The sequence below is a fragment of the Thermobia domestica genome, chromosome 17 (assembly GCF_964235325.1).
Source record: "Thermobia domestica chromosome 17, izTheDome1.hap1.1, whole genome shotgun sequence".
Lineage (NCBI taxonomy): Eukaryota > Metazoa > Arthropoda > Insecta > Zygentoma > Lepismatidae > Thermobia > Thermobia domestica.
In genome coordinates, this window is record NC_137470.1 from 142,619,709 (window position 1) to 142,642,141 (window position 22,433).

General features: G+C 37.1%; 1 protein-coding gene and 2 non-coding genes across 3 annotated transcripts; 2 read left to right on the plus strand and 1 right to left on the minus strand.

Moving 5' to 3' along the window:
* The first annotated feature begins 768 nt into the window (after window positions 1-768).
* On the plus strand, window positions 769-1,452 carry LOC145674203 (histone-lysine N-methyltransferase SETMAR-like). The gene has a single exon (XM_081744034.1). It carries the CDS (start codon window positions 769-771, stop codon window positions 1,450-1,452), a length of 684 nt encoding a protein of 227 aa, XP_081600160.1.
* A 6,073-nt stretch (window positions 1,453-7,525) lies between these two features.
* TRNAI-UAU (transfer RNA isoleucine (anticodon UAU)) lies at window positions 7,526-7,617 on the minus strand. Its single transcript is given in 2 exon segments — window positions 7,526-7,561; window positions 7,580-7,617. It is a non-coding gene; the product is annotated as a tRNA-Ile (tRNA).
* A 14,283-nt stretch (window positions 7,618-21,900) lies between these two features.
* Window positions 21,901-21,992, plus strand: TRNAI-UAU (transfer RNA isoleucine (anticodon UAU)). The gene is given in 2 exon segments: window positions 21,901-21,938; window positions 21,957-21,992. It is a non-coding gene; the product is annotated as a tRNA-Ile (tRNA).
* Window positions 21,993-22,433: the final 441 nt, after the last annotated feature.

A 22,433-nucleotide genomic window follows, 5' to 3' on the forward strand; every position in this document is an offset into this window, starting at 1 on the left:
CGGCTAGGGACATCTATTAGTCTGGATGACAAACTGATGCGTCTTGCGTTTATAAGGAATAATAATAGCTAAATAGTTTCGACTAGACGCTTATATAACAAGCAAATCTAATATTTTTTTTAAGTTTATATATTAACGTTACTAACCGACTGATGCGTCTTAATGCTACACTTATATGCGTATCCGTTAACTATGTCCATTTCTCAGATCTAGTACAACAATAACGCAATCCAGACAATGATTTTGAAAAACCCTTTCAAGTAAAACTAACTGCAGCTATTCAAGTCATAGAAGTTAACTTTAGTTACAGAATAATATTTTTTGATTTTAAATTGTAACGCTACTTTGAAATAACTCATCAACTTATATTTTCAAACATAGTATTTTGAAATACGTTCAATGAAGGCGTGTGAAAAGGTAGGGTATATATACGAGGGAGGCTGAAATGTTCCTGGCTTTGTTTCCTTTAAATTAAAGTAGACAAATAAAATTATTGACATATGAAAGCCTCATATCTTGATATGTAACTGTGTTAGAATCAATTGAATCCCAATTGTACAACATCTGTCATTGCAGGTGGAAGGTGAGAAGGAATAGGCACGATGAAGTTTCACGTCGTCGGATCTGAGGACTGTTACAAAGTTTTTATTTCTCCAGGGACAGTCTGCAAAGGAAATTAATATGAAGATGTATCAAATATTGGGAGAGAAATTCCTTCATACAGCTGTGTAAAAAAAGTGAATATCACGTTTTAGAACTGTCCATTTCATGCTGGAAGATGAGCCCTGCAGCGGACGGCCGTCAACCTCAACAGACCAGCAATCATGCGATGCAGTCCATGCAGTGATTCTTGAGGACGTCGAATATCCGCCAAAAAGATTGTCCAGGTACTGGACATCTCCAGGGAGCGTGTTAGTTATATTGTCATCACAGTCCAAACATACGCAAACTTTCAGCGAATTGGGTGCCGAAACTTTTGAGTACGGATCAAAAGGAGAAACGTGTCGTTGCATCCAAAGCACTTTGGCCCATTTTGAAAACACACATGAATTTTTGGCTAGAGTAGTGACAAAGGATGAAACGTGGCTTCATATTTATGATCCGAAACGAAGGAGCAGTCAAATGAATGACGACATATTGATTCCCAAAATGTTCCGTACTCAGAAATCGACCGAAAAAATTATTCCATCCGTTTTCTGGGACAAAAATGGCATTATAATGGTGGACTACCTACAGAATGGCGCCTCTATCACCGGAGAGTATTATGCTAATCTTCTAGACCAACTAAAAGAGGCAATTAAGAGGAAGCGTCGTGGAAAGCTGACAACAGAGATTATGACGTTGCACGATAATGCACCCGTACATGTGTCCAGTACATGCTGCCAAATTGGCCACTCTGGGATTTCAGTTGGTTCACGAACCACCTCACTCCCCAGAGCTGGACACTTCTGACTATTTTCTATTTCCCAACTTGAAAAAATACCTGAAATGCCACCGTTTTGAGGACATTTCTGACGTCACACAGGTTGCTGGGAACTGGTTTGAGGGACAATTAAAATAATTTCTTTTGTATGGATTAAAAAAGCTTTAACAACACTGTCAAAAGTGCATTGATCTCAATGGGAATACACTGAATAAATATGTAATATCTGACTACTGACACTTGTTCTTGGCAAAACCAGGAACGTTTCAGCACTTTCTCGTATATATCTTTAATATGGCCTTTAGACGTGATTCGAACAAGTTTCTTAAAACATTATAGTTACCTACATGAACTATGAAGCTCAAATTTCATTATTGAGAATTAGTGTTACAAATCCAGTTCGTTTATGGCATCGAACTACTTCCCTCTTCACAAAAAATATTTTATTTACTTTTTTATTATTAATTATGTGGGAAGAAGACTGTTATGTAGTCAAAGTCAGAGGTTGAAGTAATCAACAGAAAACGCTACGTCATGAAGGATCTGTTTTAAAATCTTGCAACTTCATTGAGCTTTAATTATTTTGTCAAAGTCCGGGTGATCACTGAATGAGAATAAAACAACTGGGATGATAATTAAATCACCGTTCTCAATGAACAATAAACAAAACAACAAAAGCATGAAGTGGACTGTCATAATCACTGACCGCGTGAAGTATATGTGTGTCTGGATGCATATCGCACAGGCGCCAATATACAGTTTTCCTAATATAAGACGCATTTTTTTTTTAATAGTATGAAATTTGAAAGTGCTATATATTAGCACCTGACAGTATTATTAGGATGGCTGTATTTTATCGTGAAGTCTCATTTAACCACAGAACTGTAATCGACATAAATAAAAGTGAAAGTTACTGCGTTTGTGACTTAATAACTCTTGAACCACCCGACAGACCTCGATCAAATTTTCAACGTAGTTGAGGTTAGGGCCTGGGATGGTTGTCATTATCTCACTTTGACGGTGCAACTTAAGGGAGGGGGAGATATTTAAAAGTATCGTAAATGACCAATATTAGTGTCGAATCCATAGTTTTCGGATTCGCTGAGATGAACAGTGATATTTCCGATACCGTTTAAGTTCAAATTCAACCCTGTAACTTGGGGAAAGAGCTATATATATATATATATATATATATATATATATATATATATATATATATATATATATATATATATATATATATATATATATATATATATATAGGGTGTTTCAAAACAACACCGAGAACGTTTGGGAGATGATTCCTGACAAAAAGATAAGACAAAAACTATAGACCAACCTTGGTGCACAAATGTTTCCTTTCGGAGTTATAGGCCGCCGAAAACATGAAAAAATGAACTTTACAGGCCCATAGCTCCAATACTATGGGACCTATTTTAGTCTGATTAAGACTTTATTTAGGAACTAATATGTGCCCTATCCAAATATCCAAGTTTCAGAATCCTGCTTTACTTTCGCAACACTATTTATAGAGGTAGTTGGTGAGTACTTCTAATTATACGCCCGTAGCAAAACTCTCTCTATAAAAATTGTTGCGTGAGTACCTTAGGATTCCGAAACATGTATTTTTGAATAGGGCACATATTAGTTCCTAAGTGAAGTCTTGACCCGACTATGGTAGGTCCCTTAGTTTTGAAGCTATGGACCTTTAAAGTTCATTTCTTCATGTTTTCGGCAGCCTATAACTCCGAAAGGAAGCATTTGTGCACGCAAGTTGGTCTATACTTCTTGTCTTATCTTTTTGTCAGGAATCACCTCCCAAACATTGTCTGTTTTTTTTAAACACACACACACACACACACACACACACACATATATATATATATATATATATATATATATATATATATATATATATATATATATATATATATATATATATATATATACAGAGTGTTCATTTATTATGTAGACAAAATCCACTGGTGAAATCCTCACCCCTAAACAATAAAAAATGTGCATATAAACATAGGTCGAAAAACGCTTTGTTTCAAAGTCATGAGATGCCAAAATAGAGAAAATTGTAACTTTGAGGCTACCTAGCTGGGCTAGCGTACTAATGCATTAAATATATCGCATATTAGGAGAATGTGCACAATATGTAATAATGTCCAAATAAAGTGCCCTACAGTAGATATATTTGATATACAAATAAAAAAAATACTTTGACTGCATAAATTAGCATGAAGAACAGATATTATGTATTCATTTATGTATTCTACTGAACACTGTCAATGGGTATGTATATACCTGTTGTGTTCAACATGCAATAAATAAATAAATAAACTATAAGAGATATCAAATGCGGTTAAATAAATAATAGATGAACTAGCACACTCTCTATCTACATACCTATGATTCAGAGTTGGATTGTATCGGCGCACATGACTTTAGAGAGAGAGGTGGAAGAGCGAAATCTATACCACAGCTCCCTCTATAAAATCCGTTGCGCCGATACGTCCCAACTCTGAAACATGGTTAGCTGGATAGACAGTGTACTAGTTCCTCTAATATTTCTTTAACCACCGTTGATATCTCTCATAGTTTTCGAGCTAGGCAGCCCCAAAGTTACAATTGTCTCGATTTCGGCATCTCATAACTCTGAGACAAAGCGTTTTTCGCCCTATCTTCATATGAATCTTTTTTATTGCTTAGGTGTGAGGATTTCGCCAGTGGATTTTGGCTATACATAATAAATGAACACTCTGTATATATATGTAAAAGAGCTTGTCTAATGGAACATATTACTATTTTTTCTTATTATTTTAACCCAGTATGTAATTTAGGCTAGTTTACAATAAACAAACATACAAACGAAAAGAACTCGAAAGCTTTAAAATTTTCATTTCTTATTTCTTTTCCTTTCTTTTATTTTATTTTATTTTATTTTTTTTTATTTTTTTTTTTTTTTTTTTTTGCACAAATACATGAGACATGACTGCGTATAGCCCGACCAACCTACAAGTGCTAATCTCAGCTGAGGACTCCAGCTTTGTGTTCATCGCAGATATTGGTTAGGTGTGCAGGGACAGGAACTCGAAGGGTTTCACTGCTGCAGTGTATCCAATTCTTTCTCGAAGTCGCAGTTTAGGCGTTATAATTTGTCTGATTTACTTGTATTTAATGAGAGACACTGTTAACCCCCCTTCCGAGCTGGGAGTTGAATATTAATCAGTCGATGCAGGAGGCGGTAATTTTAAATCACCAAAACTGCAATTTTTCAATAATATCACAAAATTGAACATAGTTTCATGTAATAAGAAGGAAAACAAACAGATGGCAGCACATTACAGTCTACTCTTGAATGGCATGCGTTTTGGTTCAGTGCAAAGCAACAGAGGACAGAATGCGCATCATTCGTACTATTTCACGAGACGTATACATGTACGTCGAACCGCATCTAGAAGCACTATGAGGGGCCGTGCACGTGTACGTTTAATCAGGTTGAGCCGTTAAGTTTTATTGGACAACTTTATGGAACGAAAAGAGGGGAAACAATCATATTCCTTTCCTTTTAGCTTGCTTGCTCATTAAGTTCTACCTTCAGGGAAGTTCTACTGTATATTCTATTACAGCATAGATTAAATTATGATCACTGCCTGGTTAACTGATAAATACAGGTTAGATTATATGTATATATATATAATAGCAAATTTAAAGATTCACACACTTGGTTAATGCATATACAGTGGTGAATTCATATATTTTCAATGTTGGGGGATACGGAACCTTCGAAGGCAGAATATATTTATCATGTAAGCACTCTAGAATGTGCTTCTTCAAAGAAAAATCTACGCCGAGCTCCCCCAGGGGTTTTGACCTGTATATACTATGGAGTCGAGAATACTAAGTAGAGTTCCTAGCAAAAATTCGAACACATATCCCACATACTATTTCCTCAGTAACTTCGGAACGACCCCCGAACGAGCTGAATTGACCAATTTTAGCCAATTCTGAAAATGAAATTAAAAACTTTGTTTTACGTCCAACGATTATGGGCGTGATGATGAGAAATGAATGAAATGAAGAAAGTGAGAGGAAACGGGAGAACCCCGAGAAAATTCATGCACACGGTATTTGTCCACCACAAAGCTCACTTGGTGCATACTGAGAACGAAACTAGGATCTCACGCACCAGAGGAGAGCGCTCAACCTCTAATTTAGTCAGTTTTCTTTGCCACAGAAAGAGCCTCCGTACAATAGTGAGGTCAGATAATTCGCAAGTTTGCGAGTACGAATTTTGCAAGAGACGGTGCAATGAAAATGTTATGAAAATAAATGTCAACCCCTCTGAAAGTTTATTTGCCTTAACCATATGCGTGAGTTAGTTTATAACTGCAGCGTGAATTTGTAAGCGCAATCTAACAATAAAATAAGCATTCAAATATGCATAATAAATTACATAAATAAGCATGAAAATTAGCGAAAACAAATACACCTTAGCAAACCATATGATAATGAAGTATTGCCATCCCAGACCCCTTCCTTCCTCCTTTCCCCGGATAGTATGCTAGAACCCTTCCATTTCAAATGTGCCCTCGGAAAACATGTGAAACATAATTCGGTCCCACCCCTGCTGCCCCTTAAGGAGAAAACCTTCCCTTTGCTTTGGGGAAAGAAGTGAATGACCTGGTCTGTGTTGCCAATTTGTCATTCAGTCGTTTGGTCTTAGTAAGTGAAGATGGTGCGCTACTTAGAATGGCTAACAAGACATCGCACAACTAAGCCCATGAAATAATTCAATGTGGCAACCATGTCCGTATCCCACTATTGAAGGCTCTCGACCACAGCAGCTTTTCTCGGAGGTACGGAAAAACATACATCGACAGCAGCGCCAACAAGGGCACACTTGAAATAAAAAAGACTTTAGAAGTGAGACGAAATCCTTCATACATGACCGACTTAAGGCGGTAGATACTGGTAATGCCCTAAAACACGTATAAGTAAAGAAACCAATAAAATAAAAGAACTTTAACAGACCTGTCGATGGAACGCATAGTGAACTCTCTTTGATGCTCGCGACATGGTTGTGACTGGTTTGCTTAAATCATAGAGGGTGAGATATAACTTTTGAATTATGTCCATCACTTACAACATTTAGTGTCAGAGCACAGGAAACAAGCCAGAATGTTCATCTGTTTGGCTGTATTTAAGTTATTTCGTGGACCAGTAACAAATGGATTGCTTCCAGAAGATCGACATTTTACCCATGGTAGATTCCCTGGAACGAATTCAAACAGTAAATAAATATTTGATATACTGACCAAGTGTTTGATTAGCGTTGATATTAAATATGTATGCAATGCATATAATATGTTTCAGGGATGATTAAGAACTGATTAGAAATCATGTGCTACAATTCTTATTTCGTGGGTTTGTTTCATCCCACATAATCTAAATTCATTTTAATACGGGGGCCGCGGTGGCTCAGTGGTAGAGCGTTCACCTCTGGTGCTTGGGGTCCCGGGTTCGATTCAGCCCCCGCCAAGTGAACTTTGTGGTGGACAAACACCGTGTGCGTGGGTTTTCTCGGGGTTCTCCCGTTTCCTCCCACTTTCTTCATTCCACCATTTCATTCATTTCTCATAATCACCGTCTCCTTTAGCCTAACCGGCATAACCGTGGGACGTAGAACTCAACGATTTCATTTCATTTTTTTTTTCATTTTAATACGCCGTACATAGTTGTATATACTACTCTGAAACAGTTTTACACTGAGCACAAGGACTTATGACTTTGTACCATGAAATCCAAATATTTATCTGATGGAATTGTTAAAGAATGGTTCTAAACTCTAAAAGAGATTAACAAAATTTAATGAATTAATTGCTGTAAGCAAAACGCTTTTATTTATGGTTCAATTATGAAATGAAAAATCAAGGTGAAATCATGTGTGAAATCAAGGTTGGCGTCACAATTTGAATTTGAAAGCCGTCAGGATTTTCAGTCAGATTGTGTAAAATCATAACAGAAAGTAATTCATATATATTCCTTCCTATGTTTATTATATAAATCACTCCTCGGAAACGAAAACAAAATTACTGCTCTAGGTGAGGCTCGAACTCACAACCCCGGCATAGCTTACAAATGCTGCATTATAAGTACCGTGCGCTAACCGATTGCGCCACTGGAGCAGGTGAATTGCATATGTTGCTTGTATGTATATGTTGCTTGAGAATACAACAGAGAATAAACTGTCCAATTACCCTTAAACAAAGGAAAAGTATGTACTTTATGAAGCCATAGAGCCTTTTCTATACATGTAAATGAAAATTAATGAATACACTCTGTACAATAATTTACCTGATAAGACAGATCTCAGAAAAAATACTTTATGAACGCATAAATCTGTCTATAATGAAAATTAACGCGACACGCGAGTTTTTCTCTCCCTGCCAGGTTATCGTGTGCCGAATTTTAGGAATCTACTGTATTACTCGCCTAATCAAAGCAATAAACAACACGTCCACATGCTATTGGTTATAGGTCTAGGTTGTAGTTTTTTTTTTTTTTTTTTTTTAGTATGATAAACAGTACCACGTAATTCAATAAGATTACTACTAATTGCAAAAATGTATACGTGTATTCAATGTGACTCAATCGGCTAGCGCGTTCGGTTGCTAACCGAAATATTGGTGGTTCTAGCCTAGCCTGGAGTGAGTGGTAGTTTTGTATGATTGCCTATAGGTAGAGTAAAATTTTAAAATCTAGTTTCAAAGCTCATAAAAGCTAAGTTTTGTCACAGTTTGCTTTCTTTCGAAACATCTCTGTCAGAAGACAAATCTATAATACCACGAAGTGGATTCATTATTGCTTTGAACATATTTATAGCTGATTGATCGATTTGATTCCAAACTCTCTTGAACAACGAGGTTATGAAGGACTAAAATCGTTCTAACTTTTCCATGAAAACACACTTGGGAATTAGATAATACAGAGACCACTTATGAATTTTTGTAAACGATAAACTCTGAGCAGAATTCACACACACAAAAAAAAACAAACGGTTATGGTGCTGAATGCGTAGCCAAAGGAGCAATATCAGATGACACAAGTTTATTAAAGAAAACTGACTAATATCTTACCGATTTCACCTCTCTCCAGTTAACCTGTAACTTCTCCTTGGAATATATCTCTAATCGTGTTCAGCGTGGGTTACCAGTATTTAGGCAGTGCTACTTCTATTTCCCCTGTGTTGGAAATATTCCCCTGGAGGAATCTTTTCTATGGCCACAGTGGCTTAGTGGTAGATCGTTCATCTTTTTGCGTGAAATTCTTGGTTCGATCTCAGCTTGTGCCAAGTGGAGCTTGTGGCGGACATGCAATGTATCCGTGTGTTTTCCCGGTCTTCCTCTGTTTCCTCTCACTTTCCTCATTCTACCATTTTCGTATCCATGTGTTTTCTCGAAGTACTCCCGTTTCCTCCCACATTCGTAATCCACCAATTCTTCCATCATCATTCACTTACCACTAATCATCGTCTCCCTTAGCCTAAAGGATATAATCGTGGGAAGTTAAACTAAGAAATTTTACTATATTTCATCCACTCTTAATATCTTCGTTTCCTTTAGCATATGAGCCGTGGACTTACAGCTTAATGCGGAATCCGAACCACATGAGCTCTCGCCGGAAATGAAACCCGGGTTTCCCACGCCAAAGGCGTGTACACAATCCACACAGTGACGAGGAAAATATTTTACCATTCCAGAAACTGATTCCATGCATTCTAGTTTTAACAAAATAATTGTCCTTATATTCTCTTAATAGTATGCATGTTAAGTTTGGTGCTTCCCAGTATAAAATCTAACATACTCTAGCCGAAGACTAGTATATATAGTGGAATCCCGGTTATCCGAACACGTTTAATCCGAACATCCGGTTAATCCGAACAGGTTCGGGAGGATTTTATTTTATTTATTTATTTATGTCGAAAATACACAGCTTTAGGAAATTAGTAACTAAAAGGATAAATGAAAATTTCTGCATATTTTCGTGAAAAACAAAGATAACTTCCGTTAAATACAAATGTTTTTTTTTAAATACCTGTATTTAGGCCTTAAGCCACATTACAACATTACACAAAGTCTGAAATAGAATAAAGGCATCAAGTTTATCCAACATATTAAAGATTTTTCTAGTACAGTATATGTACTGTAGTCAGGAAATGTGTTTTGAAATACTATACGCTATGTATTACAACATAATAGACCGTTCTCCCAATTCAAACCGCGATTTTACTGTTCTTGCGGCTGATCCGAACAATCACGTAATCCGAACAGGGTTCGGTCCTTATTAGTTCGAATTAGCGGAACTCCACTGTAATAAATATATAGGGTGTTCCAAAATAACACCGACAAAGTTCGGGAGGAAATTCCTGACACTAAGATAATACAAAAAAGTATAGACCAATTTGGGTACAGAAACCCGTCATTTCGGAGTTATAGGCTGCCGAAAATGTTAAGAAATGAACTTTAAAGGTCCATAGTTCCTATACTATGGAACCCACCGTAGTCGGGTCAAGATTTCACTTAGGAACTAATATGTGCGCTATCCAGAAATATATGTTTCAGAATCTTAAGGTACTCACGCAACAATTTTTATAGAGGGAGTTTGGCTACGGGCATATCACTTGAACTAAATACCAACTACCTCTACAAAAATAGTATCCACAGGATACTAAAAGATGTATTTTTTGATAGGACACACTAGTTCATATATATATATATATATATATATATATATATATATATATATATATATATATATATATATATATATATATATATATGTGTGTGTGTGTGTGTGTGTGTGTGTGTATATATGCACTGGCGGATCCAAGGTGGGCTATACGGGCCCTCTTGACGTTCAGGTATACACTGGATAAATGGTCTCCAATCCTGCTTTACACTGGATAAAGCGGCAAACTATGGTTTAGGCCCTCCATTGACCATATCCTGGATCCGCCACTGTGTATATATATAAAGCTAGATCAACTTGTATAAAATCCGGTTGATGCAGGAATTTGAAATTTTGCATGCATGTAGTTTTGGAAGAGAAATTCCGTTCTCCGGACAGAGGTATTTTGTACAAATATATGAAATCCTCTTGCTTAGTACAGAAATCAGTATAGAACATACGTTATCCATATGCTACATACACACTGCCCTTAGATGTAACATTATGCCGTTGCAGGATGTCTGACATCTAACAGTTTTCCGTATATCACATGCATATACGTATGTTACCTTCGTCAGCTGTATGTTATATACGTCCATTTATATGTGAAATCCTGACCGCTTATATTGTTTCATACGGAAAGTACGTATAGATGAAACACTTATACGGAAAGTATTATAAAACATGCGTTTTCAGTTATACGTCTGCTGTACGTTGTCCAAAAACTACAGGAATTACGCATGTAACCTATCTTTTTAAGTACGCCACCTACATTTTTTTTTCTCAGTGTGGTTTATTTAACACAGACTGAACTTCGGCTAGAATATGTTAGAGATCACACCGAAAAGCACCAAACTTAACAGACTTACTATATTAAGACAGTATAAGATACACAACTTATTTTGTTTAAAAAAATAGAAAGAACGGAATCAGTTTCTCAAGTTGTGAAGTTTTGAATCAATTACAGCATAAGGGTAGCGAGATTTTTTTTTTTAATGAAAAGAACCGAACAGGGAGTACAGCAAATTTAAATACTCGTCGGATCGAAAGCATTAAACATCCATTGTAAGTTCAATTTGTCATACACAGTGTTTTATACTGTACGTGCGAAATGTTGAACTTCTGTGTCAATGTAAACAGACGGAATCATCTGTCATTCCAAATTCTCTTCTTCATGGCTTTAACAGTACAGCGGTGGACACTTCTAAATGGTACACCTTAGCCGTAAATCTCCATATGGCTGTACCATTTGGAAGTGTCCACCGCTGTACAAGGAGCAGTGGTTACTGACAATTATGATTTCACAAGATTTCTCTCAAATGAAATTTTCCAGTTTACGTCCCACGATTATGCTGTATAGGCTCGTGTCTTCCTGTTTCGCCGGATGCTTCTGGCTACTAAATTGTCGCACACCTGGGCAGGCGGCCATGTTCGGCGAATCAGGAATTCATGTTTAGCCGAAAACTAGTTATAGTAAATTTATATTCAGAAGCGGATTTTTCCCAGCAAATTCTAATTTTTTTGTAGCTTGATTTGTGCGGTGTTGTCAATTTTCATGGAGGGTTAGATTGATTGAGGGAACAAAACACTCCACTTAGTGTTAAGCATAGAAAAATATTTTATTTTTTTCCACAAAATTTCTAAATTATAGGAAATAACTTTTGATTAATTGTTATTCCTTACTAACTGTATTTAAGACGGCCAGGAAGAGAGGCGATCAATAATGGCTTTATTATTCGATATCATTTCGGTACTTCCTTGACAAGATAAAAGGATTGTGTTGTTAAAAATATTCTTATGATTGCTGGTCGAATTTTTGAGCCCAAACAGAAGTCCAACCCGGGTAGTGATGTCAAGCGGCTCGGCTCAGTTCAACTGAGCGAAATGCTCGAGCAGGCTCGATTGGGATGAGCCACCGACTCGGATCAAATGAACCATCAGCTCGAGCCAGCTCCTTTGAAACGAGTCCATCAGTTCGGTTCCATTCAGATCAACTGAGTCAGTGGCTCGAACTGGCTCGGTTGGATGAGCAATCAGCTTAATTCGGTTCTGCTCGGATGAGCCATAGGTTTGAGCCAGCTCGCTTGGGTGAGCTGTTGGTTCGGGTCACTTCTCGGTTCGGCTTGATAGTGAATGAGCCTAGCCGCTTGAGCCGTTGACAACCCTAAACCCGGGTCGAGCAGTTTTGAACATGTTTGGCCGGCGCCCTATAAGTTTTAACAATTTTCGTCTCGAGATCGAATACTTGCTTATCCGGAACTCAAACCCAGAACCTCGTGACCGATGTCTTTGTCTCCTGAAGACTTCTCGACGACCGAGATCGACAGTCAACTAGTTTTCAGTATTCAGAATCAAACCCCTTATCTTTCATGTTTATAATAATAATAATAATAATAATAATAATAATAATAATAATAATAATAATAATAATAATAATAATAATTTCTAGTAGTAGTGGTATCATTATATTATCTATGTAGAATACTTGAAAAGAGTACTTGGAACTACACACAAGGTTCAGCTCGAATTGGCTCGTTTTGGCGCGATTCGACTCGAAACTCGACCCGAATTCGAGTCGACTTGGAGGAAATCTTTCGAGCCGAGTTCTCGAGTTGCGCTCAAAAATGTCTGTTTCGCGTCGCGTCGAGTTTCAAAGAAAACTCTTTCGAACTCGCTCCTGCCCATCTTTACTTCCAGGGTTCTGCAAGGGCACAAAATTAATCACAGGATAATAAAATGTATATTTTTTTCTAATGCATAATACTAATTCTCATTGTAGTGACCCAGCAAGAAAAATATAATTATTATTGATATTTTTTAACTGAATGGTTTTAACCACAACCTTAATAGAATAAAAATATATAACAAATCTTTTTTCCAGCACCTAGTACAGTAGATAAAAGGGTGAACTCGGAAGAAATGGTATAGAAATGTACAGAAAAGTTACATTTTTTTATTCATTTCTTAGAGAATACATCAGAAAAGAACTTCTTTAAAAAGAAATGAATATATTGCAGCCATTTCTTAGATATGGGGTCTAACAATAAAAGAAACCGACTTTTCTAAGTGCGTTTTATATAAGAAACAGTTCTTTACAACGCTACTTACTGCAAAAACCCTCATATCAGAAATTTAGTGAACAATTCTATGTAATTTTTCAGTTCGTCATCCTCTAGAATTTTTGTTAGCCAGCTAGGTTGTATATATATAAATGAAAGTTACTGTGTTTGTAACTTAATAACTCTTGAACCACCCGACTGATGTCAATGAAATTTTCAACATGGATGAGTTTCGAGAGTGGGGTAGTTTTTATCATTTCACTTTGAAGGTGCAACTTGGGGAAGGAGGGAGATACATAAAAATGATCAATATTACTGTTGAATTTATAGTTTTCGGGGTCGCTGAGATGAACAGTAACACTTCCATTACCGTTTAAATTCAAATCCAGTCCCATTACTACTCCTAAGGGCGGGATGGTGATAGGTAAAAATCATTGAAAACTTCCGATATTAGTATCGAATTCATAGTTTCTGGAGTCCCTAAGTTGACTCGTGATAGTTTTGGTGCTCTTTATGTCCAAAATAAAACGTATTCCTCCCGTGCGAAGAATGGGAATTCTCCTAGTTATTAACTAAACCAAACTTAGCATAAAAATGAGTATGTACAACGTCTCAGTTGTGCATTAAAATCATTATGATTCTGGCAAAATCTTTTAATATGGTGGCTTTTTACAGAAATACGTATATCTTTTCTTGCGACTTTGTGTCAAAAGATTTAATGAAAATTAACGGAAGTATCTACAGTTATGTGTGCCCACAAGGGGGGAAATGGCACCAATATCGTCATTAAAATTTGAGTTTTTTTTTTTTTAATTTAAATTAATTTTAATTGCGTCATTTCACGCAAAGACAAAAAAAAAACTAGTTACTCACTCAATTATTACATTATAATAACGAAAAACGAAAATTTGGGGCCTACAATAAATCTCAAGATGCGGCTTTCTGCATGCATTGTATGCTATTTGCATTACCAAGAAATCAGATTATATGGTCTACAACGGGATACAAAGAATGGATAAAAAAATGCTTCTAAAAATATAGAGCTCTTTAAGGTATCAAAACACCTTTTGGAATGTCAAATTGCAAGAATATAATGGTTAGCAGGAAATCGAATTGATTCAAGTCTTATGGTGCAAAATAATGAACTTGTAAATCATCATCGAGAAGTAATGAAGGTTATTATTGACTACTGCAAATACTTAAGAGAGGAAATGCTGGCTTTTCGTAAGATTGACTGTATGATGGACAAATTAATGAAACTATTTAGACTCTTTGCAAAACATAGGGGAAAAGGAGTTTATGACACGCGTTTTTTTTTTTAATTGCTCAGAACAGCAATGAGAGAGCACCATTGAATCTAATGAATAGTGCTGTACATACCTACGTATGTTTACTATGAAATAACTCGGAACTATAATTACTCTCCGTTATACGATAGCAGACGGAAATTTGAAACCTTACACTGCGTGCAGTTACCCTGCAGTTGAGGTAAACAACCGATTTGGCTGGGGTCCGGATATGTGTTACGGGAGACCAAAGTAGGAGACACGTATTTTGGCGTTTGGGCCCATACGCAGAAATTTCCGAAATACGGGGCCCCAAAGTGGCCCTACATGCTATAACTAGGAAGCGAATGACGTTACTTGTACACAGCCGATTTGGCTGGTGTTAGGATATGTGTTACGGGAGGCCAAAGCAGGAGACACGTATTTTGGCGTTTGAGCCCATACGCAGAAATTTCCGAAGTACGGGGCCGCAAAGTGCCCTACATACCATAACTAGGAAGCGAATGGCGTTACTGGTGCAGAATGTTGGCCTGGGTTGGAATATGTTATAATATATCCAAAGGTATGAGACTTGTGTTTGTTGTTAGGTCCCACAAAAAGGAATGTCGAATGTACAGGGTCCGATATTGGTAGATTTTCAATAAGGCCATGAAGTTGGCGTATGTGGTACCCATGCAATTCTGAACAGATGTTCAGCTGGAACGAGCCGTCGAGGGGGATCTGCTGACCACGAGGATGTCAACGGAGCGAAAGAATGTTTGCGTTTTTCGCTTGTATTTCTATGGCTAGGATGTGCGGAGACCGGGCGGTACACTTTTGTGCAAGAGAGTGAACATTAATATTTAATCGATACGTGTGCTGTCAGGAAACCGGGCACAGTGGCGGAAGTAAAGTTTGCCGCCCTGTCAGGTTTTGTCGGAAGATAAACTACATGTCTTCGACTTGGGCTTATAATACCCATATCCGGATCCCAGCCAAACCGGTTGTGTACAAGTAACGTCATTCGTTTCCTAGTTATAGCATTTAGGGCCACTTTGGGGTCCTGTATTTCGGAAATTTCTGCGTATGGGCCCAAACGCCAAAATACGTGTCTCCTACTTTGGTTTCCCGTAACGCATATCCCGACCCCAGCCAAATCGGTTGTTTACACTTAAAACCGTTTCCTCGTAAATATTCATATTTTATAAACTTCCAGTACCGGCCGAATGAATTGTAAAAAAAAAAAAAAAAAAATGTTATTGAGAACTCCTTTGAAGAGAGAATGTGTTGTGTGGAATTTCATCTCTTAAAAATTATATTGGCTGTTTCATGATAGAGAAATGATGTAAGTAATGTTCTATTACTAACAGAGAAATGAAATTATTTTTAAATGACATCTACTTGAAGAATGCCAATAATGTTCCCTTAGTAGTTAAAAGTATATCCCCTTACGGGTTTGATTTCCAGTGGAGTCACTCGGACGAAAAGGTGTAACAGCTTTTTCAGGCTAGCTATCGTGGATGAAGTTCTTCTTGGGCTTTCCCCATTCACACCAGGCAAATGCCGGATGGTACCTGACATACAGGTCCCAGGCTGCTTCCTTCCCTCCCCATTTTTTCTTTCTTTCCAGAATAGTGTGCTCCTGGGAACGCCATATCTTATACGGGACGGGATTAAGATTGTAGATTCTGATAATGTCTACACATCTGTATAAATAAATGAAAAAAAAATGTACAATCACAGATATTCTTTGAGGATGGGCAAGTCAGGAAAATGGTAAGCAAAATTAAAACTTTAATTATATGCTTCTATTTAAAAGTTAATGAAAGGTGAGAATCAAGAATTAGCACAATCAATTTAGAAGTTTGCGTTGAGTTTTTCAGTTTAACGTCCCTTTCAGCAACAAGGCTGTATGAGACGGGACATACTGATTAACATGTAATCCGAACCACATGAGCTCCCGCCGGGAATCGAACCTCCGTCTCCTTCGGCAAATATGCGTACGCTAACCGCTTAGCCACGAAAGAGCTCATTTAGAAGTTTCCTGGAAAGGAAAAAAGAAATAATCTGTAGTTAACAATATCTAAATTGAATATAACACTCGACGGTGGACATTAAAATTGGCAACATTGCATAAATTAACCGTGAGAAAATGAAGACTTAGATAGGAAAAATCCCTTTCTGTACGTAAATTTCCCATTAACTAGTTTTCTGCCAAACGGGATTCGGCCAAACTGGAATTCCGACTGTCTGCGTGTGCGATAATTTCATAGCCTAAGGCTTTCGGAGAAACAGGAATCTGCGAAACAGGCATGAACCGTATAGGCTAAAGGAAATGATAATCATGAGACTGAATGGAATGGTGGAATGAAGAAAGTGGAAGGAAATACAAAACCGAGAAAACCGACTCCCACAGTGTTTGTCCACCACAAAGCCCACATGGTGCGAGTTGCAATTTAACCAGGAACCCCACGCACCAGAGATGAACACTTTGTCACTGACAAAGGAAGAGAGGGAGATTATATATCGAAGTGGAAGATTGCTTAAACACCAATCGAAAGCACTAATAATACCTATTACAAAACTGTAATAAAAATTTTCCGAATTCGTATACTGTACGAGCTATATGCATATACAGGGTGTCCAGAAAGTCCGTTGCCACCCCTAGAAATCGCAAACGGTGAGACAGATGCCAAAACAGCAAAACACGTTTGTCATCGTTTCAAAAGTACAACGCATCAAAGTGGAAAATGTTGTCCCAGGGTCACCCACAGGGTCTCAGGCAGGGTCCAACTCATAACTTGCAAATTGTAACGGGATCAAGTAGCATATCGTTGGAAAGCTGTTGGGAAATGTAGGGACTTAGCTAGGGAGGGGCACAGGAGGCACCGGTTCCCCCAAATCTTGGTTTGACACACTGAAATATTTATTTAAAATTATATTACAAATTGTTTTTATCCGACAATAAATGAAAAAATTATCCATACTAAACTGAAATTATTCGTACTTCTAAGAAAATGTTATTTTTTAAACCAATTTATAGCCTATTTCTTAAACATTAAGTGAACGGTAATTTGAGTATAAGATCAGTACCTTTGGGGCTGGGAGTCGTCACTTTTAACATTGCTAGGTTCTTCCAGCCCATAGTGATTCCAGCCTTATAGTCGCCTTGAGGTACCAAGGGCTAAAAATCTATGCGAATGCACTTTTTATAACCGACCAACAAGTAAAGGGGCCAAATGGATGAGTTGAGATACAGGATGAGACATAGTGCACCTGATAGAGTTTGTGAAAATATTTTTATGTGCAAAATTATAGCGGCTGAGCGCCATAAGGAACGGAGGGGGAGGGGGTCAAATTTGGTGGGAGAAGAGCTATGTTATGTTAGGGAAATACATCAAATAAACTGTTGAATCGTAAAAATAGTGAAAGATAGACAATTCAAACAGTGGTAATTTCACATATTGACAAGAGAAAAATGGGCAAAGTAGATCAGGAACCTCCGCCGCTATTTTGAAATCCGCCATTTTGATCTTTTTTTTTTTTTGAAATGGAAAAGTACTCACGTGATATATCAATTAGGGCCAACATGTTCTTAAGCAGTCAATTATGAACTTTAGTGATCGTTATCTGTACTTATTTGGAAAATTTAGGAGAATGATGACAACATTGTTAACGAGTTTGTCAGAAAATTCTGCAAGGAAAATATATATGTGATTGGTGGCATGTCATCCTAAAACAAAACTGTTCTTGATGAAGGAGGCAATAGAAGAGTTTGCTACGCAATTCGAAATAGATTTTCTGAATTTGAATTCATTATTGTAAAAATTACGTAGAATCTCTTATGGAGAAAGAAATTACAAATATCTCGGACCTGCGAGCTGTTCTGCCCAAGGCAATTTTCCCCCAAATTACGAATTTGCTGGAAATAGTCTTGACGCTACCTGTGTTATCAGCTTCTTGTGAGTGTTCTTTCAGCATGCATAAGACTCTCAAATCCAGTGGCGTATTTACGATTTTCTTTCGGAGGCTTTGCTAACTTTAGTCCTGGAAATATGAAAATTCTGCAAGATATGTAATTTACTTTAATATAGTAAATACAATTTCGGGGGGAGGGCTTAAGCCCGGAGCCCCCCTAAATACGCCAATGATCAAATCATATCTTCGTTGTAAGTATGGTCAGGAGAGAACATCAGCATTAGCCGCACTTGAAATAGAACAAGAGATAGCCTCTAAGCCTGAAGAAGATAAAATTATTGACATAGGCCTATTCAGAAAGTCGTCGCAGATGCGCTACAGTTTGTGTCCAGCAAGTAATTTGTAAATGCAATGTGGCATATCCTTGTCAGATGGATGCAAGAACAGCATAAAAAGTGGTGGTGTAATATTAGACCAATATTTTACCAATTATTATTTTATATGTACTTCGTTGATTAGATTTCTTATGCTTACGGACGTTCAAGTATTGTAGGCCTCTTTAATATTCATATGTTTGAGATGCAAGAAAGACGTTAACGATTTTGTGAACAATAAAAATGTATATGAAGGTATTCAAGATATTTAATAAATGCTAAAGTTTGTTAATGCTTATTAAATTTACACGATAGTCAGTTGAAATTATATTGAAGTTTATTAGTCTAATATAGACTATAATGTTTCTTTAACTATGTAGAATATTACATTTTAACGCAAAAATATAAGTATGAGAGCTTGTGTGTTCAGTTTAGGTAACCTCATGGAAGTCTTGTCACTTTTTTTTTTAGGGTAGTTGATGTATTACCTGTTACCTATTACGTACTATATTATTTGTAACTATTTCTCAAGCTACAAAGTATATAAAGATACAAGGCAAAAATGTACAGTATATACAGGGTGTTTCAAAAAAACACCGACAACGTTAGGGAGGTGATTCCTGACACCAAGATAAGACAACCTGGGTGCACAAATGCTTCCTTTCGGAGTTATAGGCTGCCGAAAATAAATTTTGAAGGTCCATAGCTCAAAAACTATGCGACCTACCGTAGTCGGTTCAAGATTTCACTTAGGAACTAGTATGTGCTTTAACCAAATATCCAAGTTTCAGAATCTTGCGATACTTCCACAATTTTTATAGAGGAAATTTGGCTGCGTGCATATAATCTGAAGTACTCACAAAGTACATCTATAAAAATTGTTGTGGAAGTACCACAGAATTATGAAACTTGGGCATATAGTAGTTCGTAAGTGAAGTATTGACCCGACTACGGTAGCTCCCATAGTATTGGAGATATGGACCTTCAAAGTTCATTTTTTTCATGTTTTTGGCAGCCTATAACTCTGAAAGGAAGCATTTGTGCACCCAAGTTGGTGTATACTTTTTGCCTTATTTTGGTGTCAGGAATTACCTCCCAAACGTTGTCGGTGCTGTTTTGAAACACCCTGTACAAATGTATCAAAAAGTATTTATATGAAGTATTGCGTTTCTTAATGTTCTAGTTGGATGTCCTTGCATAAATAAACAACACTATTAACACATAGTTTTTAAATTGTTGTTTCATTATCGCATTTCGTATGAGAGGTTCACTTTTCTCTTCTAACCCCCCGAAAGAGTAGTTAAAGTTTAATTTAAAACAATTTTTGGTGAGTTCTCCATACGATTTTTCGTGTTGATTATCCGCGGTTGCCGCGCTGCCCGATTCAGCGAATTATCGTGAGTACACAATATAACACACACACACAATTATTTTTGTGTATATATATATATATATATATATATATATATATATATATAGATAGATAGATAGATAGATAGATAGATAGATAGATAGATAGATAGATAGATAGATAGATAGATAGATATGTGTGTGTGTGTGTGTTATTTCATTTGCAAATATGGTCTCGCAGACCCAGAACTCTGGCTACGTCCTTGGTAGTACAGTACTTTGCAGTCTCGAATAAAGAATCAGTTTCCCAAACACATTACGATTAACAACATAGGCTGACAACATTAGTTTCCGATAAGTCTTTCACAGTGCTCGGCCTGGAAATGCACGTGCCCGGTTCAGCCCTATGATAATTGTGTCCGACCCGGAATGTGCCCGGCCCGGTTAGGGCCCGGTCTAGTTTGATATACTTGAAACGGATAGGGCCAGGCCGGGTAAACCACAGAACCAAACCGTCGCGCCCGGCCCGTGCAGGGCTCTGCTTCATAGCCTCGATGTTCAAAGTAAAGTAATTACGAATCTTGAAAGTAATTATGAACCTACTTCATGTCATTAACGTTTATCTTCTCGCTGAAATGTTTCGAAAGAAAGCAAACATAACACGAAACAGTAGTTTACATGAATTTTCAAATAAGGTTTAAAATTTTTTAATAAACCCACAAGCAAACATAAAAAAAATGCCACTCGCTTGCAGGTGGAGGCGAATCACTAGACTTTCGATTAACAGACGAACGCGCTAGCCGATCACAGTTGCAGTTTAAAAGTCATATTAGATCTCGTGATACTGTTTATCATACTAATGAGACGATACTACAACTACTAAACAAAATTATGTAGACATTTTTTTTTCAAAGCTGTCTCTACCGTGTTTGCAACACGTGCATTTGAATGGGGTGGCAAGTTTCAAGGGAGAGCAAAATCTGTCATAACTATATTATTTAAAATAAATATTTCTTGTTGGAGACACAATTTATGATGATGGTAGTTAAATTTACTAAGCTGAACTTTTATTTGAATACTACATTCATAAATCATGTTTAGGTTGCATTAGTTTAAGGTCACATAGACAGTGCTAAAGCAAATCGTCAAACAAATCCCAGTATGAACTGTTTGGTTGTTGTCAAATACAAGAACACAATTCTCGAACAGTAGCAAACACCTGTTCCATTTAGTTAATTATCACAGTTTTGATGTGAAAACTAGTCTTGTCTTTGTTAAAAGCAAGTTCTTTATCATTGAAGATGGAAACGACGTTTTTATTTTCTTTGAACTTTTAACAGATGTAGAAAGAAAATCAAGAAATAAAGATAAAAGAGTTAGTTGCACTGGAATTGCAGACTGATATATTGAGATTGAGGCTTTCTGAGTGCGAGTGCTTTTTCCTTCCCCTTCGTTGTTCATGATGAAGTAGCATACTTAAAATCGTGGCTTTTCAGATTTGTTCTTCGTAGAGAAAGGGGCTGGGGCGGCAAATGATGCTATCGCACAGGCCGGCAAATTGCCTAGGGCCAACCATGTTTGTTTCTTGCCTTTATTAGACGAGAAATATTTCTTTCTATTAGTCTAAAAGTCTCCCTATTGAAATAATAAAAGAGAACCAAACAACACAAACATTTCAACTGTTTGTTGTAGGAAACAGAAAAAACGTAATTGGTTAAAATGTCAAAATTACGTAAAAAGCGAGTAACGGACTTGTCAGCGGTTAGAGCTCGTGTGCTCCAGTGGCGCAATCGGTTAGCGCACGGTATTTATAAGACACCATTTGTGAGCTATGCCGGGGTTGTGTGTTCAAGCCTCACCTGGAGCACTAATTTTGTTTTGTTTCTGAGGAGTGACTTATATTGTAAACATAGGAAGGACTACATATGAATTACTTTCTGTTGTGCTTCTACAGAATCTAGCAGAAACTCCCGACAGTTTTCAAATTGAAATTGTGAGCTCACTGTTTATTTCATATATGATCTTTTATTTCATAATCTAATATAAATAAAATAGTTCCTTTGTGTGTCTTTCTGCCTCTGTGTATGTGTGTGTGCAGCCTGGGGACCAGACAAGTGGACCGAGAGTTACCAAATTTTGGTAACCGTTACCTTGGTCCAGGCCCCAGACCAAGTTTTTTTTTTTTTAAGAACCAGGGGTCTCAGGGGGGCGTTTACAGGGACATGTAAAAATAGTAGAAAATGATCGACATTAGTGTCAAATTCATAGTTTTCGCGCTTGATAAGATCAATGGTGACACTCTGATTGC

Coding starts and splice junctions, on each gene's coding strand:
- LOC145674203 (XM_081744034.1), top strand. CDS start 769: ATGCTGGAAGATGAGCCCTGCAGCGGACGGCCGTCAACCTCAACAGAC.